The 15,962-nt window shown below is 38.6% G+C and overlaps 1 protein-coding gene across 7 annotated transcripts in view; it reads left to right on the top strand.

Annotated features, from left to right (window-relative positions):
- The window catches only part of AAK1 (AP2 associated kinase 1), a 305,240-nt gene that overhangs the window by 220,541 nt on the left and 68,737 nt on the right, over positions 1 to 15,962 (top strand). For 4 of the 7 annotated variants that reach the window (XM_053718215.1, XM_053718214.1, XM_053718212.1 and 1 more), the window contains 2 exons: positions 307 to 405; positions 13,869 to 13,970. The exons of 2 other annotated variants lie outside the window; for them this stretch is intronic. In XM_053718215.1, coding sequence (XP_053574190.1) covers positions 307 to 405; positions 13,869 to 13,970 — 201 coding nt within the window. The remainder of the gene's footprint in view (positions 1 to 306; positions 406 to 13,868; positions 13,971 to 15,962) is intronic. One more of the 7 variants, XM_053718217.1, reaches the window with a different exon arrangement.

Genomic DNA, 15,962 nt, shown 5'->3' with positions numbered 1-15,962 from the left:
AAAGTTGCTTAAAATGTCATGCTCAGTTCAGTGTCCCTTTTATTTGTGGGAATCTGTGGGAGCTATACAAATAAATAACATGCTTTTATTTTAATTTTCATCTCTTTTTTTAAGTATGAATTCTGCAATGTGACCTTGTCAACATGATTAATGCTAAATCCATACATTGTTGATCTGTTTAACCATGTACTATAATCTGGTTACTCCATATGCTAGGGGTGAGATTTTCTATTGCCTTTCTCTTATCTTATTGTTTCTTTCCTTCCTGTCCTGTTTTTCTTTCTCTCCCCCCATTTACTTTCTTAGCTGTGGATAAACCTGTTGACACGCAGGGACAAGATCCCAGCCCTCCGCTACACACACAGTCTGATCCCTTCTTACCTCTCCCTCTGTCTGATGCTCCAGGTAAAAACACAAACCAGTAACGTGAGCTACGGCAAAGTGTACACCATTTTATTGTGCATTTGCAGCAAAAGTGAGTTTAAAAACCCCAATGTATCCTCCATGATTCAGATAGAGCATGCACTTTTTAATTACATTTCCAGTTTACTTCTATTATCACGTTCGCTTCATTCTCTTGGTATCCTTTTGTTGAAGGAGCAGCAATGCACTATTGGAATGGGAGCTAGCTGAACACATCAGGTGAGGCAATGACAAGGGCCATATATGTGCATCTTCCAATCAGCAGCTAACTCCCAGTAGCGTATTGCTGATATTGAGCCTACCTTGGTAAATTGCAAAGTTGTTTAAAATTGCATGTTTTTTTCTAAATCACAAAAGTTTAATTTTGACTTTAAAGGTGTGTATGTTTTTTTTATTTTTATTTTTTTAATTATGCATATGCAGTTTTCTATTTTAAACAGACCCTCTTTGGCATTCCAAATTTGTGTTCTGTGATTTATTTATTTTTTATATTTTGTTTATTTGTTTGCAACATGGCTAGTCCACATTTAAAACCTAAAATAGTTTTATTTAATACAGCTAAATTTGCCATTATCTAAATGAAAATATGAAAGATTTTGATTTAAACATGTAGATTTGGTGGGGGGGGGGGGGTCTTAAATAAATTTGAGTTAAGGGTGTTTAAAAGTACATAATACCCATATGCTAAATCACTTGAAAGTGATGCAGCATAACCATACATTGATGACAAGAAAATATCACCTGCAGAAAAAAACCACTTGTCTGGATGTATCTCACTACTTCTTTGGTGGCAGAGAAGGGAAAGAAACAGTTTCTGCTTCTTAAATTTGCTGCTGCCCAGCAAAGCCTCAAAAGCTACAAATCCAACGTAATATGTTTTGTCATTAACATCAGAGTGGACTAGAATTGTATTTTTTATTTTAACTGCCAAACCTTGGTAATAATAAATATATATGATTTTGTATAATAACATCTAAATGGTCCTGTGACTACAAGGCCTCAAGTATCTGTTGGTTTATCCCTAGTAGAGAGAGAGGACAGTTTATTAACACTTGTTTTTTTTCCTTAAAGGGCCATAATACCCAAATGTTTAAACACTTGAAAGTGATTCAGTATAGCTGTAAAATGCTGACTAGAAAATATCTCCTGAACATCTCTATGTAAAAAAGAAAGATATTTTACCTCAAAAGTTCCTCAGTAGCCACCTCCCATTGTAAAGGATTTCTAAGCAGCATTTTAGTGTGTCTGTCCTGGGACAGCTGAAAGGATGAGCCTCGTGAACTCTCATATTATTTCACCAATCAGGTAAAGGAAGCTTATTATGAAATCTCATGAGAGTTAAGTCAAATCTCATGAGATCACAGTAAGAGTTCATGACCTCAGCACTGCTGATGCTGATTGGCAGCTGTTCATTTCTTCATTTTTTTTTTTATTTTTACCTGCAGCTGGGAGCAGCTGAGTATAACTTTTTACACAGAACTTACTCTGCTGAGCTGAGGAGATTGTGAGGTAAAATATCTTCCTTTTTTACATAGAAATGCTCAGGTGATATTTTCCTGTCAGCTTTTTACAGTTATACTGCATCAGTTTCAAGTGATTTAGCATATGAGTATTATGTCCCTTTAAAGCTTGTCTAATTTATTAAATTCTTAATTAACAGTGTAAAATGCAATGAGTTCGGTTAGCCATTATTCTCAAGAGTACTCTCTTCTTTTTCATTTGAGAGGGCTCATGGCTGTGTAGATCAATATTTGACCAAGAAAGAGTGACTGTCTCAGCACTCTCCACCTTTCTTTATACAATTATGGTATAATAAGTCAGGAATGGCTAACCCTGGTGGCATGCAACGCTCTGCACTAGTTTTCTGGGCCCCCAGGAAAAAGTATAACTAAGAATGTGTGCTTTGAAGGCTACTAGTAGCTGAACAAACATGGTGGCCTTCTGAAAAAAAGATACTGCGTACCCTGTAACCCTAAATCTAGCCCTGTGCCACTGGACATTTTAAGGAAATAGTGTTAATTGTGAGTTTAATGGCCATACATTTATATGCAGCCTTTTTAAGGCTTTTCTTAAATAAAATTATCTGTAGTTCCAATGTGTTAGGATATAATCCATCACTGTATTAAAGTGATGGTAAACTCTCCCCTTTTCAAAATAAGATCTGGAATGTAAGCGCTATTTTTTATTCATCATGTGCAATGAAGATGCGCTATAACTTAGTTATTAATATAGATATGAAATTCAAATACCCCACGTTACACCACCCACTTCAAAAGTCAATTTTCCTGTCAGCTAAATGATTGAATTATTCTCCAATCAATGCTCTAGCTACAACAAAAGTGCCATATGGGGAGAGCGCTGATTGGACAACAATTCAATCTGTTAGCTCACAGAAAATTTTACTTTTGAAGTGGGCGGAGGAGCATGCAGTATTTGAATTTCATATCTATATTAAAAAGCATGTTATACTGCATCTTCATTACAGCTAATGAATTAAACTCCATCTAAAATAGCGCTTACATTCCAGATCTGATTTTAAAAAGGGGAGAGTTTACCATCACTTTAAGTGATATCTAGAGGGTCATGAAACTTCACATGTAAAACAAGGTGATTCTTCTCTTTTGAATGAAAGGTGTTGTGTGTATGGATCAACTTGATAACCCATATGAAGAGCAATTTAAAATTATATTTGCCCTATGTAATAATTTGGTGCTGCTCTTTTGGAAAGATCTAAACCAATCTAGAGCCAATGCTAGCATACTGGGAGTGTACGTTATGAGGGCAATGGAAAACACAGGAGACAACAGCTTCTTCAGTGCTTTAAGGGACATAAAATACAATTTCTCCAACATAGGTGTGTCCGGTCCACGGCGTCATCCTTACTTGTGGGATATTCTCTTCCCCAACAGGAAATGGCAAAGAGCCCAGCAAAGCTGGTCACATGATCCCTCCTAGGCTCCGCCTACCCCAGTCATTCTCTTTGCCGTTGTACAGGCAACATCTCCACGGAGATGGCTTAGAGTTTTTTAGTGTTTAACTGTAGTTTTTCATTATTCAATCAAGAGTTTGTTATTTTCAAATAGTGCTGGTACGTACTATTTACTCAGAAACAGAAAAGAGATGAAGAATTCTGTTTGTATGAGGAAAATGATTTTAGCAACCGTAACTAAAATCCATGGCTGTTCCACACAGGACTGTTGAGAGCATTAACTTCAGTTGGGGGAACAGTTTGCAGTCCTTGCTGCTTGAGGTATGACACATTCTAACAAGACGATGTAATGCTGGAAGCTGTCATTTTCCCTATGGGATCCGGTAAGCCATGTTTATTACGATTGTAAATAAGGGCTTCACAAGGGCTTATTTAGACTGTAGACATTTTTTGGGCTAAATCGATTGATATTAACACTTATTTAGCCTTGAGGAATCATTTATTCTGGGTATTTTGATATAATAATATCGGCAGGCACTGTTTTAGACACCTTATTCTTTAGGGGCTTTCCCAAAGCATAGGCAGAGTCTCATTTTCGCGCCGGTGTTGCGCACTTGTTTTTGAGAGGCATGGCATGCAGTCGCATGTGAGAGGAGCTCTGATACTTATAAAAGACTTCTGAAGGCATCATTTGGTATCGTATTCCCCTTGGGTTTGGTTGGGTCTCAGCAAAGCAGATACCAGGGACTGTAAAGGGGTTAAAGCTTAAAACGGCTCCGGTTCCGTTATTTTAAGGGTTAAAGCTTCCAAATTTGGTGTGCAATATTTTCAAGGCTTTAAGACACTGTGGTGAAAGTTTGGTGAATTTTGAACAATTCCTTCATGTTTTTTCGCAATTGCAGTAATAAAGTGTGTTCAGTTTAAAATTTAAAGTGACAGTAACGGTTTTATTTCAAAACGTTTTTTGTACTTTCTTATCAAGTTTATGCCTGTTTAACATGTCTGAACTACCAGATAGACTGTGTTCTGAATGTGGGGAAGCCAGAATTCCTATTCATTTAAATAAATGTGATTTATGTGATAATGACAATGATGCCCAAGATGATTCCTCAAGTGAGGGGAGTAAGCATGGTACTGCATCATTCCCTCCTTCGTCTACACGAGTCTTGCCCACTCAGGAGGCCCCTAGTACATCTAGCGCGCCAATTCTCCTTACTATGCAACAATTAACGGCTGTAATGGATAATTCTGTCAAAAACATTTTAGCCAAAATGAACCCTTGTCAGCGTAAGCGTGGATGCTCTGTTTTAGTTACTGAAGAGCATGACGACGCTGATATTAATATCTCTGAAGGGCCCCTAACCCAATCTGAGGGGGCCAGGGAGGTTTTGTCTGAGGGAGAAATTACTGATTCAGGGAATATTTCTCAGCAGGCTGAATCTGATGTGATTACTTTTAAATTTAAATTGGAACATCTCCGCATTTTGCTTAAGGAGGTATTATCCACTCTGGATGATTGTGAAAATTTGGTCATCCCAGAGAAACTATGTAAAATGGACAAGTTCCTAGAGGTGCCGGGGCTCCCAGAAGCTTTTCCTATACCCAAGCGGGTGGCGGACATTGTTAATAAAGAATGGGAAAGGCCCGGTATTCCTTTCGTCCCTCCCCCCATATTTAAAAAATTGTTTCCTATGGTCGACCCCAGAAAGGACTTATGGCAGTCAGTCCCCAAGGTCGAGGGAGCGGTTTCTACTTTAAACAAACGCACCACTATTCCCATAGAGGATAGTTGTGCTTTCAAAGATCCTATGGATAAAAAATTAGAAGGTTTGCTTAAAAAGATGTTTGTTCAGCAGGGTTACCTTCTACAACCCATTTCATGCATTGTCCCTGTCACTACAGCCGCATATTTCTGGTTTGATGAACTGATTAAGGTGCTCGATAGTGACTCGCCTCCTTATGAGGAGATTATGGACAGAGTCAATGCTCTCAAATTGGCTAATTCTTTCACTCTAGACGCCTCTTTGCAATTGGCTAAGTTAGCGGCTAAGAATTCTGGGTTTGCTATTGTGGCGCGCAGAGCGCTTTGGTTGAAATCTTGGTCGGCTGATGCGTCTTCCAAGAACAAGCTACTAGACATTCCTTTCAAGGGGAAAACGCTGTTTGGTCCTGACTTGAAAGAGATTATCTCTGATATCACTGGGGGTAAGGGCCATGCCCTTCCTCAGGATCGGCCTTTCAAGGCAAAAAATAGACCTAATTTTCGTCCCTTTCGTAAAAACGGACCAGCCCAAGGTGCTACGTCCTCTAAGCAAGAAGGTAATACTTCTCAGGCCAAGCCAGCTTGGAGACCAATGCAAGGCTGGAACAAGGGAAAACAGGCAAAGAAACCTGCCACTGCTACCAAGACAGCATGAAATATCGGCCCCCGATCCGGGACCGGATCTCGTGGGGGGCAGACTCTCTCTCTTCGCTCAGGCTTGGGCAAGAGATGTTCTGGATCCTTGGGCGCTAGAAATAGTCTCCCAGGGTTATCTTCTGGAATTCAAGGGACTTCCCCCAAGGGGAAGGTTCCACAGGTCTCAGTTGTCTTCAGACCACATAAAAAGACAGGCGTTCTTACTTTGTGTAGAAGACCTGTTAAAAATGGGAGTGATTCATCCTGTTCCATTGAGAGAACAAGGGATGGGGTTCTACTCCAATCTGTTTATAGTTCCCAAAAAAGAGGGAACATTCAGACCAATCCTAGATCTCAAGATCTTAAACAAATTTCTCAAGGTCCCATCTTTCAAGATGGAAACCATTCGAACTATCCTTCCTTCCATCCAGGAAGGTCAATTCATGACCACGGTGGATTTAAAGGATGCGTATCTACATATTCCTATCCACAAGGAACATCATCGGTTCCTAAGGTTTGCATTCCTGGACAAACATTACCAGTTCGTGGCGCTTCCTTTCGGATTAGCCACTGCTCCAAGGATTTTCACAAAGGTACTAGGGTCCCTTCTAGCTGTGCTAAGACCAAGGGGCATTGCAGTAGTACCTTACCTGGACGACATTCTGATTCAAGCGTCGTCCCTCCCTCGAGCAAAGGCTCACACGGACATCGTCCTGGCCTTTCTCAGATCGCACGGCTGGAAAGTGAACGTGGAAAAGAGTTCTCTATCCCCGTCAACAAGGGTTCCCTTCTTGGGAACAATTATAGACTCCTCAGAAATGAGGATTTTTCTAACAGAGGCCAGAAAGACAAAGCTCCTGGACTCTTGTCGAATACTTCATTCCGTTCCTCTTCCTTCCGTAGCTCAGTGCATGGAAGTGATCGGGTTGATGGTAGCGGCAATGGACATAGTTCCTTTTGCGCGCATTCATCTAAGACCGTTACAACTGTGCATGCTCAGTCAGTGGAATGGGGACTATACAGACTTGTCTCCAAAGATACAAGTAAATCAGAGGACCAGAGACTCACTCCGTTGGTGGCTGTCCCTGGACAACCTGTCACGAGGGATGACATTCCACAGACCAGAGTGGGTCATTGTCACGACCGACGCCAGTCTGATGGGCTGGGGCGCGGTCTGGGGATCCCTGAAAGCTCAGGGTCTTTGGTCTCGGGAAGAATCTCTTCTACCGATAAATATTCTGGAACTGAGAGCGATATTCAATGCTCTCAAGGCTTGGCCTCAGCTAGCGAGGACCAAGTTCATACGGTTTCAATCAGACAACATGACGACTGTTGCGTACATCAACCATCAGGGGGGAACAAGGAGTTCCCTAGCGATGGAAGAAGTGACCAAGATCATTCTATGGGCGGAGTCTCACTCCTGCCACCTGTCTGCTATCCACATCCCGGGAGTGGAAAATTGGGAAGCGGATTTTCTGAGTCGTCAGACATTGCATCCGGGGGAGTGGGAACTCCATCCGGAAATCTTTGCCCAAGTCACTCAACTTTGGGGCATTCCAGACATGGATCTGATGGCCTCTCGTCAGAACTTCAAAGTTCCTTGCTACGGGTCCAGATCCAGGGATCCCAAGGCGGCTCTAGTGGATGCACTAGTAGCACCTTGGACCTTCAAACTAGCTTATGTGTTCCCGCCGTTTCCTCTCATCCCCAGGCTGGTAGCCAGGATCAATCAGGAGAGGGCGTCGGTGATTTTGATAGCTCCTGCGTGGCCACGCAGGACTTGGTATGCAGATCTGGTGAATATGTCATCGGCTCCACCTTGGAAGCTACCTTTGAGACGAGACCTTCTTGTTCAGGGTCCGTTCGAACATCCGAATCTGGTTTCACTCCAGCTGACTGCTTGGAGATTGAACGCTTGATTTTATCGAAGCGAGGTTTCTCAGATTCTGTTATCGATACTCTTGTTCAGGCCAGAAAGCCTGTAACTAGAAAGATTTACCACAAAATTTGGAAAAAATATATCTGTTGGTGTGAATCTAAAGGATTCCCTTGGGACAAGGTTAAGATTCCTAGGATTCTATCCTTCCTTCAAGAAGGATTGGAAAAAGGATTATCGGCAAGTTCCCTGAAGGGACAGATTTCTGCCTTGTCGGTGTTACTTCACAAAAAACTGGCAGCTGTGCCAGATGTTCAAGCCTTTGTTCAGGCTCTAGTTAGAATCAAGCCTGTTTACAAACCTTTGACTCCTCCTTGGAGTCTCAATTTAGTTCTTTCAGTTCTTCAGGGGGTTCCGTTTGAACCCTTACATTCCGTTGATATTAAGTTATTATCTTGGAAAGTTTTGTTTTTAGTTGCAATTTCTTCTGCTCGGAGAGTTTCAGAATTATCTGCTCTGCAGTGTTCTCCTCCTTATCTGGTGTTCCATGCAGATAAGGTGGTTTTACGTACTAAACCTGGTTTTCTTCCAAAAGTTGTTTCTAACAAAAACATTAACCAGGAGATTATCGTACCTTCTCTGTGTCCGAAACCAGTTTCAAAGAAGGAACGCTTGTTGCACAATTTGGATGTTGTTCGCGCTCTAAAATTCTATTTAGATGCTACAAAGGATTTTAGACAAACATCTTCCCTGTTTGTTGTTTATTCAGGTAAAAGGAGAGGTCAAAAAGCAACTTCTACCTCTCTCTCTTTTTGGATTAAAAGCATCATCAGATTGGCTTACGAGACTGCCGGACGGCAGCCTCCCGAAAGAATCACGGCTCATTCCACTAGGGCTGTGGCTTCCACATGGGCCTTCAAGAACGAGGCTTCTGTTGATCAGATATGTAGGGCAGCGACTTGGTCTTCACTGCACACTTTTACCAAATTTTACAAGTTTGATACTTTTGCTTCTTCTGAGGCTATTTTTGGGAGAAAGGTTTTGCAAGCCGTGGTGCCTTCCATTTAGGTGACCTGATTTGCTCCCTCCCTTCATCCGTGTCCTAAAGCTTTGGTATTGGTTCCCACAAGTAAGGATGACGCCGTGGACCGGACACACCTATGTTGGAGAAAACAGAATTTATGTTTACCTGATAAATTTCTTTCTCCAACGGTGTGTCCGGTCCACGGCCCGCCCTGGTTTTTTAATCAGGTCTGATAATTTATTTTCTTTAACTACAGTCACCACGGTACCATATGGTTTCTCCTATGCTATTATTCCTCCTTAACGTCGGTCGAATGACTGGGGTAGGCGGAGCCTAGGAGGGATCATGTGACCAGCTTTGCTGGGCTCTTTGCCATTTCCTGTTGGGGAAGAGAATATCCCACAAGTAAGGATGACGCCGTGGACCGGACACACCGTTGGAGAAAGAAATTTATCAGGTAAACATAAATTCTGTTATTTTTATTTCATGATTTAGACAGGACATACAATTAAAAAAAAAAACAAAAAAAAACTTTGCATTACATACAGTATATACTTATTTATTTTTATATATATACATACACACACACACACAGATTATATATATATATATATATATATATATAATGCAAAAAAGAGCGCACTCCCACTCAAACAGCATCTACCAGGGTGCAAGCAGATATAAATATAAAATTGGAGAAAAGCATGCACTCATTGGATTTGTGAAAAACTACTTTTATTGGCACATCAAAAATAGGTAACGTTTTGGGGATCAATCACCCCTTCATCAGACCAAGTGGTCTGATGAAGGGGGTGATTGATCCCCAAAACGTTACCTATTTTTGATGTGCCAATAAAAGCACTTTTTCACAATTCCAGTGAGTGCATGCTTTTCTCCAATATTGTGTGTATGTATGTATGTGTGTGTCACCAGATATACTCAGCTTCCCGATTATATATATATATATATATATATATATATATATATATATATATATATATATATATATATATATATATATATATATATATATTATATATATATATTTTATCGGGAAGCTGAGTACATCTGGTGAACCAATGACAAGATTCATATTTGCAGCCGTTAATCAGCTGCTAGCTCTCATTGGTGCATTGATGCACTTAAGCATACCTAGGTGTACTTTTCAACACAGGACACCAAGAGAACAAAGTAGTTGTTGTGCAAAGTTATTTAAAATGGTATGCACTATCCGAGTCTTGAAAGTTTTTTTTAATTTTGACTTTCATGCCCCTTTAAATACCATATTACTTTCAGGATTTGGTGATGTATAAACGTTTAAGTTCCTTTTTAATATTCCTTCCCAGATGTCTAATGCTTTAAGAAACTGATATTTTCTTACTGGCCACTTGACTGACGGTTGGTTGCAGTGGTACATAGATTTACATAGGTTCTTTCATAGCACATCCAGGAATATAACTCTACACTTGAATAACCATACACCCTCCCCATTGAAAATAAGTGTATGTTGTTGTTAAAGGGACAGAAAACCCAAGCATTTTCTTTCATGATTCGGATAGAACATACAATTTTAAACAACTTTCTAATTTACTTCCATTATCAAATTTTCTTTGTTTTCTTGTTATCCTTTTGTTGAAAAGCAGGAGGTTGTGCACATGCCTGCAGCAGTTTTGCAACAATGTTATATATTAGCAAGAGTACTAGATGGCAGCACTATTTCCTGCCATGTAGTGCTAAAGACATTGCCCGCCACCTTTGTAGATATCTCTTCAACAAAGAATAATATAAGATCTAATTTGATAGTAGAAGTGAATTGGAAACTTTTTTTAAATTGTATTCTTTATCTGAATCATGAAAGAAAAATTTTGGGTTTCATGTCCCTTTATGTAACCCTTTCTGCATTGATGTGCATGTGTACACATTCGTAGAAAATGGAGTTTACTTCATAAAATGTAAGCCTATTGGCTACAGGATATGTGCATCTGAATAAAGGTAATTACTACATCCCTAAGTAATACTGATCCTGATTATTTAGTTAAAAATGGAATTCCATACCAACAACATAATTATCATTTAAGTTAGCAGTTATCTAAAGCAATATGATCCTTCAATCTGCCATTTTAGAGGTAATCTAATTTGTGCTTGAAAAACATTGGTCTAAAGCATACATCGTCAAACTTGGCCCTCCAGAGGTTTTGGAACTACATTTCCCATGAGGCTTAGCCAGCATATCATCTGGCTGAGCATCATGAGAAATGTAGTTCCGAAACCTCTGGAGGGCCAAGTTTGAGGATGTCTAGTTTAAAGTGTTTTTTTTTTTGTATGTGAGGGGAATTAAAGGGACATGAAAAACTGAGAATGTAATACAAAGTGTAGCAAAAAAACTTTGCAATATACTGTTATTAATTTTTTGCCTGTTTTTTCTGTAATGTAACACAATTGTGAGAATTGGAAGTGCACACTGCTGACACTTCTCCTCAGCAACTCTTACTGCTGCTTTTCTGTCTGAATTACTTGTATGATGGAATCATGGGCCTGGATAGAAATGGGGAAGGGAATTGAAGAGAAAAAACAATGTGCACGGCTGAACCACTTACCTGGCAGCTAGGCTATAACTAGGAGTGAATGTAAAGTACGTGATTAGCCGTCTTTTCCCTACTTGGATCTCTCCAGCTGACTTCTGATCACAACAATGCAGTCTCATGAGACTTAGCAGTGAACGCTTTCCTTACAATCATAATCCCAGCAAATAAAATGATGTCCTGATAGATGAAGACTCTGCATTCATACCCAGAGACCGACTATCTGAAGCAGCCCTTTACTTAGTCAGCATTAAAACAAGTCCATCACACTCTTAGAGTTTAAATGAGACGTTTGACATAAGTTCACACGTTTGGGTTGATCTCAATCCTTTGGAAAAAATTATCAAATTATTTTTTGACAGAAAATCACCATTAAAGTCTAGGGGATTTTTGTAAAGGCTTGTGATCGACCTTTTTATCCGACGAGCACTTATGGTCTTTAGTTATTTTGAAAGGACAATAAAGTCAAAATGAAATATTCACGTATCTGATAGAGAATGCAATTTTAAACAACTTTAAAATGTACTTTATTATCAAATTTGCTTTGTTCACTTGGCATCCTTTGTTGAAGGGTAAACCTAGGTAGGCTGATAGGAGCGTGCACCTGTCTTCAGCAGTCTGTAGAAGCAGTATTTGCATGATGCAAACACAGCTACCAGATGGCTGAAGACACGTGCACATTCCTGCGCTCACCTAGTATTACTCTTTAACAAAGGATACCAAGAGAGCTATACAAAAATTGATAATATAAGTAAATTGGAAAGTTGTTTTAAATAACTGGATAGAGTATGACATTTTAGTTTTGACTTTACTGTCTCTCTAATGTCAAATGACTGTGTTTTCCTAAATGAGTAGTTTGTACCTATAGGATATTGTTTTATTTGCTATAATGGATGTAAAAGTATCCATTTTTATATTTGAGTTGTAGATTGAATGTTGTCCATTATGTTTCTACATTGGAATGTTACATGTCTCTATTTTGCTTAGTGAAATGTCAAATGCAACTGTTGATTCCCATAGACTTTGCTATGATCAACATTCAAATGAGGAGGAAGGAAATGTATCAGCTCAAAAGCATCTTGTTACCCTATACTCTTTACCCATAGTCTAAATAATCCTGGATAAAGGAATAGTCTTGTCAAAATTAAACTTTCATGATTCAGATAAAGCATGCAATTTTAAGCAACTTTCTAATTTCCTCTTATTATTAATTTTTCTTCGTTCTCTTGCTATCTTTATTTGACTGCAAGCTTAGTAGCCTGCCCATTTTTGGTTCAGCACTTGCTGATTGGTGGTTACATTTAGACACCAATCAGAAAGCGATACCCAGGTGCTGAACCAAAAATTAGCTGGCTCCTATGTTTACATTTCTGCTTTTTCAAATAAATATAACAAGAGAACAAAGAAAATTGATAATAGGAGTAAATTAGAAAGTTGTTTAAAATTGCATGCTTTATCTGAATCATAAGTTTAGTTTTGACTAGACTATTCCTTTAAGGTAACCTGCTAAAACTCTACAGTGGTGGCCACATGCACTGCAAACTATCAAAATAATATAGAAGCTGTACTTTTTTGTTACAAGTTCTGATTACATTCTTTATTTGATTTCCTATATACTTTGGACCACTAACCTAAACAGGCATTTTCATTTTAACTAAATTATAGGAGAAGCTTCCAAGCTTTATTATCAGATAAAATGATTGTGTATAAATCTAAGTGTTCTTATACAATTGGGTTGGATAGCAACAAAAACAGCATTCTAATGTAAAAATAACATTCTCCATTTCCTTAGAACATTTTATTTTTATACAAATGTTCTTTTTTACTAGGTGTTTAACTACTCATAGGGTTTAAACACATAGTTAAAGTAGTGTTGTGTACCTAAGCAGAATACCTGTGATTGGTGGATATTTATGGTTAAATTACAAGTCAAGTTCTTCTCATGACCGGTAGAGGATTGTTCGGTAGGGCAATAGTTTGTTTTAACCCCTTTGCAGGGGTTGAACAGATGGTGAAAAAAGGGCATTTGTTTAAAATAAAAATATCTATCAAAATAGAGAATTTTATTTTAAACTGAAATGTCCCCTTAAAGGGGCATAAATCCCATTTTTTTTTCTTTTATGATTCAGATAGAACGTACAGTTTTAAACAACTTTCCAATATATTTCTATTATCGTATTTTATTCTTTGTCTGGTTATCTTTTGTTTAAAAACAGGAAGGTAAGTTCAGAAGTGTGCACGTGTCTGCAGCACTATATATGGCAGCAGTTTTGCAACAGTGTTATACATTAGCAAAAGCACTAGATGGCAGCACTATTTCCTGTCATGTAGTTCTCCAGACATGTGCACATTACCTATCTAGACATCTCTTCAACAAAGTAGTACAAGAGAACAAAGCAAATTTGATAATAGAAGTAAATTGGGGAAAAAAATTAAATTTGTATTCTCTATCTGAATCATGAAAGAAACATATTGGATTTCGTGTCCCTTTAATATGACTCTTCCGGGGCCTATCTAAGCATGCTCTCCGATTCCTTCTCTGCTCTCTCCTAAGCTTTGCTGACCTTTCATGCAATGTCCTTTTTATTTTTTCTGCTTTTTTTTTTTTCCCTGACTTTTCCTCCTGCTTTATTCAGAGAAATTGATCGAGGGCCTCAAATCTCCAGAACCCCAACTCCTGCTTCCTCACCTTGTACAACTGGCCGATCCTTTTGGAAGCCACAACGAGACTGTGAATGGTAAACATTGTTTTTGTTGCGCTTGGGAAAATTCCACTGATCATACAGGAAATGTTAGCGTCTAAATGAAAATTCAAAATATATCATGATTTAAATATATATATAGAATTAAAAACAATAATTAGAATCCAAACATCAGTGAAATGTCCCTTTATATTAACACCTTTGCTGCTGTATTGTTGCAGTTGTGTAAAGCAGCAGTGTGGTTTATGACATAAACATAGGCAGCTGATTGCAACATGTTATATTTTAGTTCTATTTTGCTTAAAGGGATGTTGAACTCCAAAATTTTCTTTTCATTTATGATTTAAATAGATCATGCAATTTTAAGCAAATTTTTAAATTGACTTATTTAATCTAATGTGTTCATTCTTTTGCTATCCTTTGTTGAAAAGCATACCAATGTAGTCACTGGAGAACCAATGCACTATTTGGAGCTTGCTACTGAATGGTGGCTCAGCCCATGTGTTCAGGTAGCTCCCAGTAATGTTTTGCGGCTCTTTCAACAAGGGATACCAAGAGAGTTAAGCAAATTTGATAATAGAAGTAAATCGGAAAGTTGTTTGACCCTTTGAGTGCTAATGACGGCTCTGAGCCGTCACAGAGTTTCTCACTCTGGTGCTAATGACGGCTCAGAGCCGTCATGAGCACTCTCCCACCTTGAGGGAGATCTGGGGGCTCCTAATCGCTCCTACCCCGGAGATCGTGAATGTAGAGTGACAGGCATCGCCGGGGCTTCACGTGATGCACGATGACGTCACTCGCAATGACGTGATGACGTCACTGCGCAACTTTATTTATACTTAACAATGTTAAGTATAGGAGGAGGGGGCATGCTGCTTAGAAGCCTGTATCTAAGCAGCTACAGACCCCCAAGACCCACTGTTGGAAAGGTAATCACCTAACCTTTCCTTTCCAACAGTGTAAGTCTTGGGGGTATGAAAAAAGAAAAAAAAAAGTTATAAAATATTTTTTTTCAAAAATTAAATTTTTTTTTTTAAAAAACGTAGAAAATATTAGCACCCAGGTGGGAAAGTGCTTAGCACTCGAAGGGTTAAAATGGTATGTTCTGTTTCAGGAAAGAAAAATGTTGGTTTTCATGCACCTTTAATGATTAGTCGTCTTTTGCCACGTTTTCTAAATATTCGCTTTTCACGTTTTATTTTTAAACTGCTTTGACAGGTGAGGAAATAGCATTTTTAAGTAGGGTAGATATATTGTTTGGGGCCAGTTTAGAAATATTCATTTGTATTATGTGGTGCTTCTACTTAAAATGGACATTTATCTAAAACTGGAATCTGCCTTTAAATTGTGTAGCACAAAACTTGCAATGTTCTTTAATAATTTATTTTACTTACTTTTTCCTGTAATTTACCTCTAAAAATTGTTGATTGTCTTCTGAGATTGTGGGATGCACCTTTGAGTCAGAACACTGACTCAGCAGCAAACTACAAAGCAATTGCTTGATCAGTGCAGGACTTCATTTATATCTATCTGTAATTATACATTTATACAGTGCTATGCTAAATAACTGACTTATGCTATGCCTATAAAAAATCGCATTATGTCACATTAACAAAATAATAAAATGTGGCACTTTTTTAGGATGGTTTAGCAAGGACCATTTATGAGGCTATGGCTAGCAGTATGTTATATGTATTACGTTTCAATTTAAAGACCTCTTTTATTTATATATATATCATTGCTTTGTTTTGCCATAATTATTAAGTTCTTCTGGTGCTAACCAAACTACAATTTTTTCTTGTTCTGTTATAAACTAGTTTAAATTTCTGTTATCAAATTTCACCACTTCAGCTTCATCTCCTTGTTTAAAACTTGGTCCGTTTCTGTGAAGGCATACTGAGGTAGGCTTAGGAGTGTCTATGAGTGTTAAGCATTATATGGCAGTAGTGTTAGTAGCAATGATCTACAAGCAGCCTGTAGAGGGAACTTTAGAGTGCAGCAACTTCAGCCACATCTGGCATGTGCAGC

The sequence above is a fragment of the Bombina bombina genome, chromosome 6 (assembly GCF_027579735.1).
Source record: "Bombina bombina isolate aBomBom1 chromosome 6, aBomBom1.pri, whole genome shotgun sequence".
In the NCBI taxonomy this organism is placed as follows: domain Eukaryota; kingdom Metazoa; phylum Chordata; class Amphibia; order Anura; family Bombinatoridae; genus Bombina; species Bombina bombina.
This window is presented reverse-complemented; position numbering and strand designations above follow the sequence as displayed.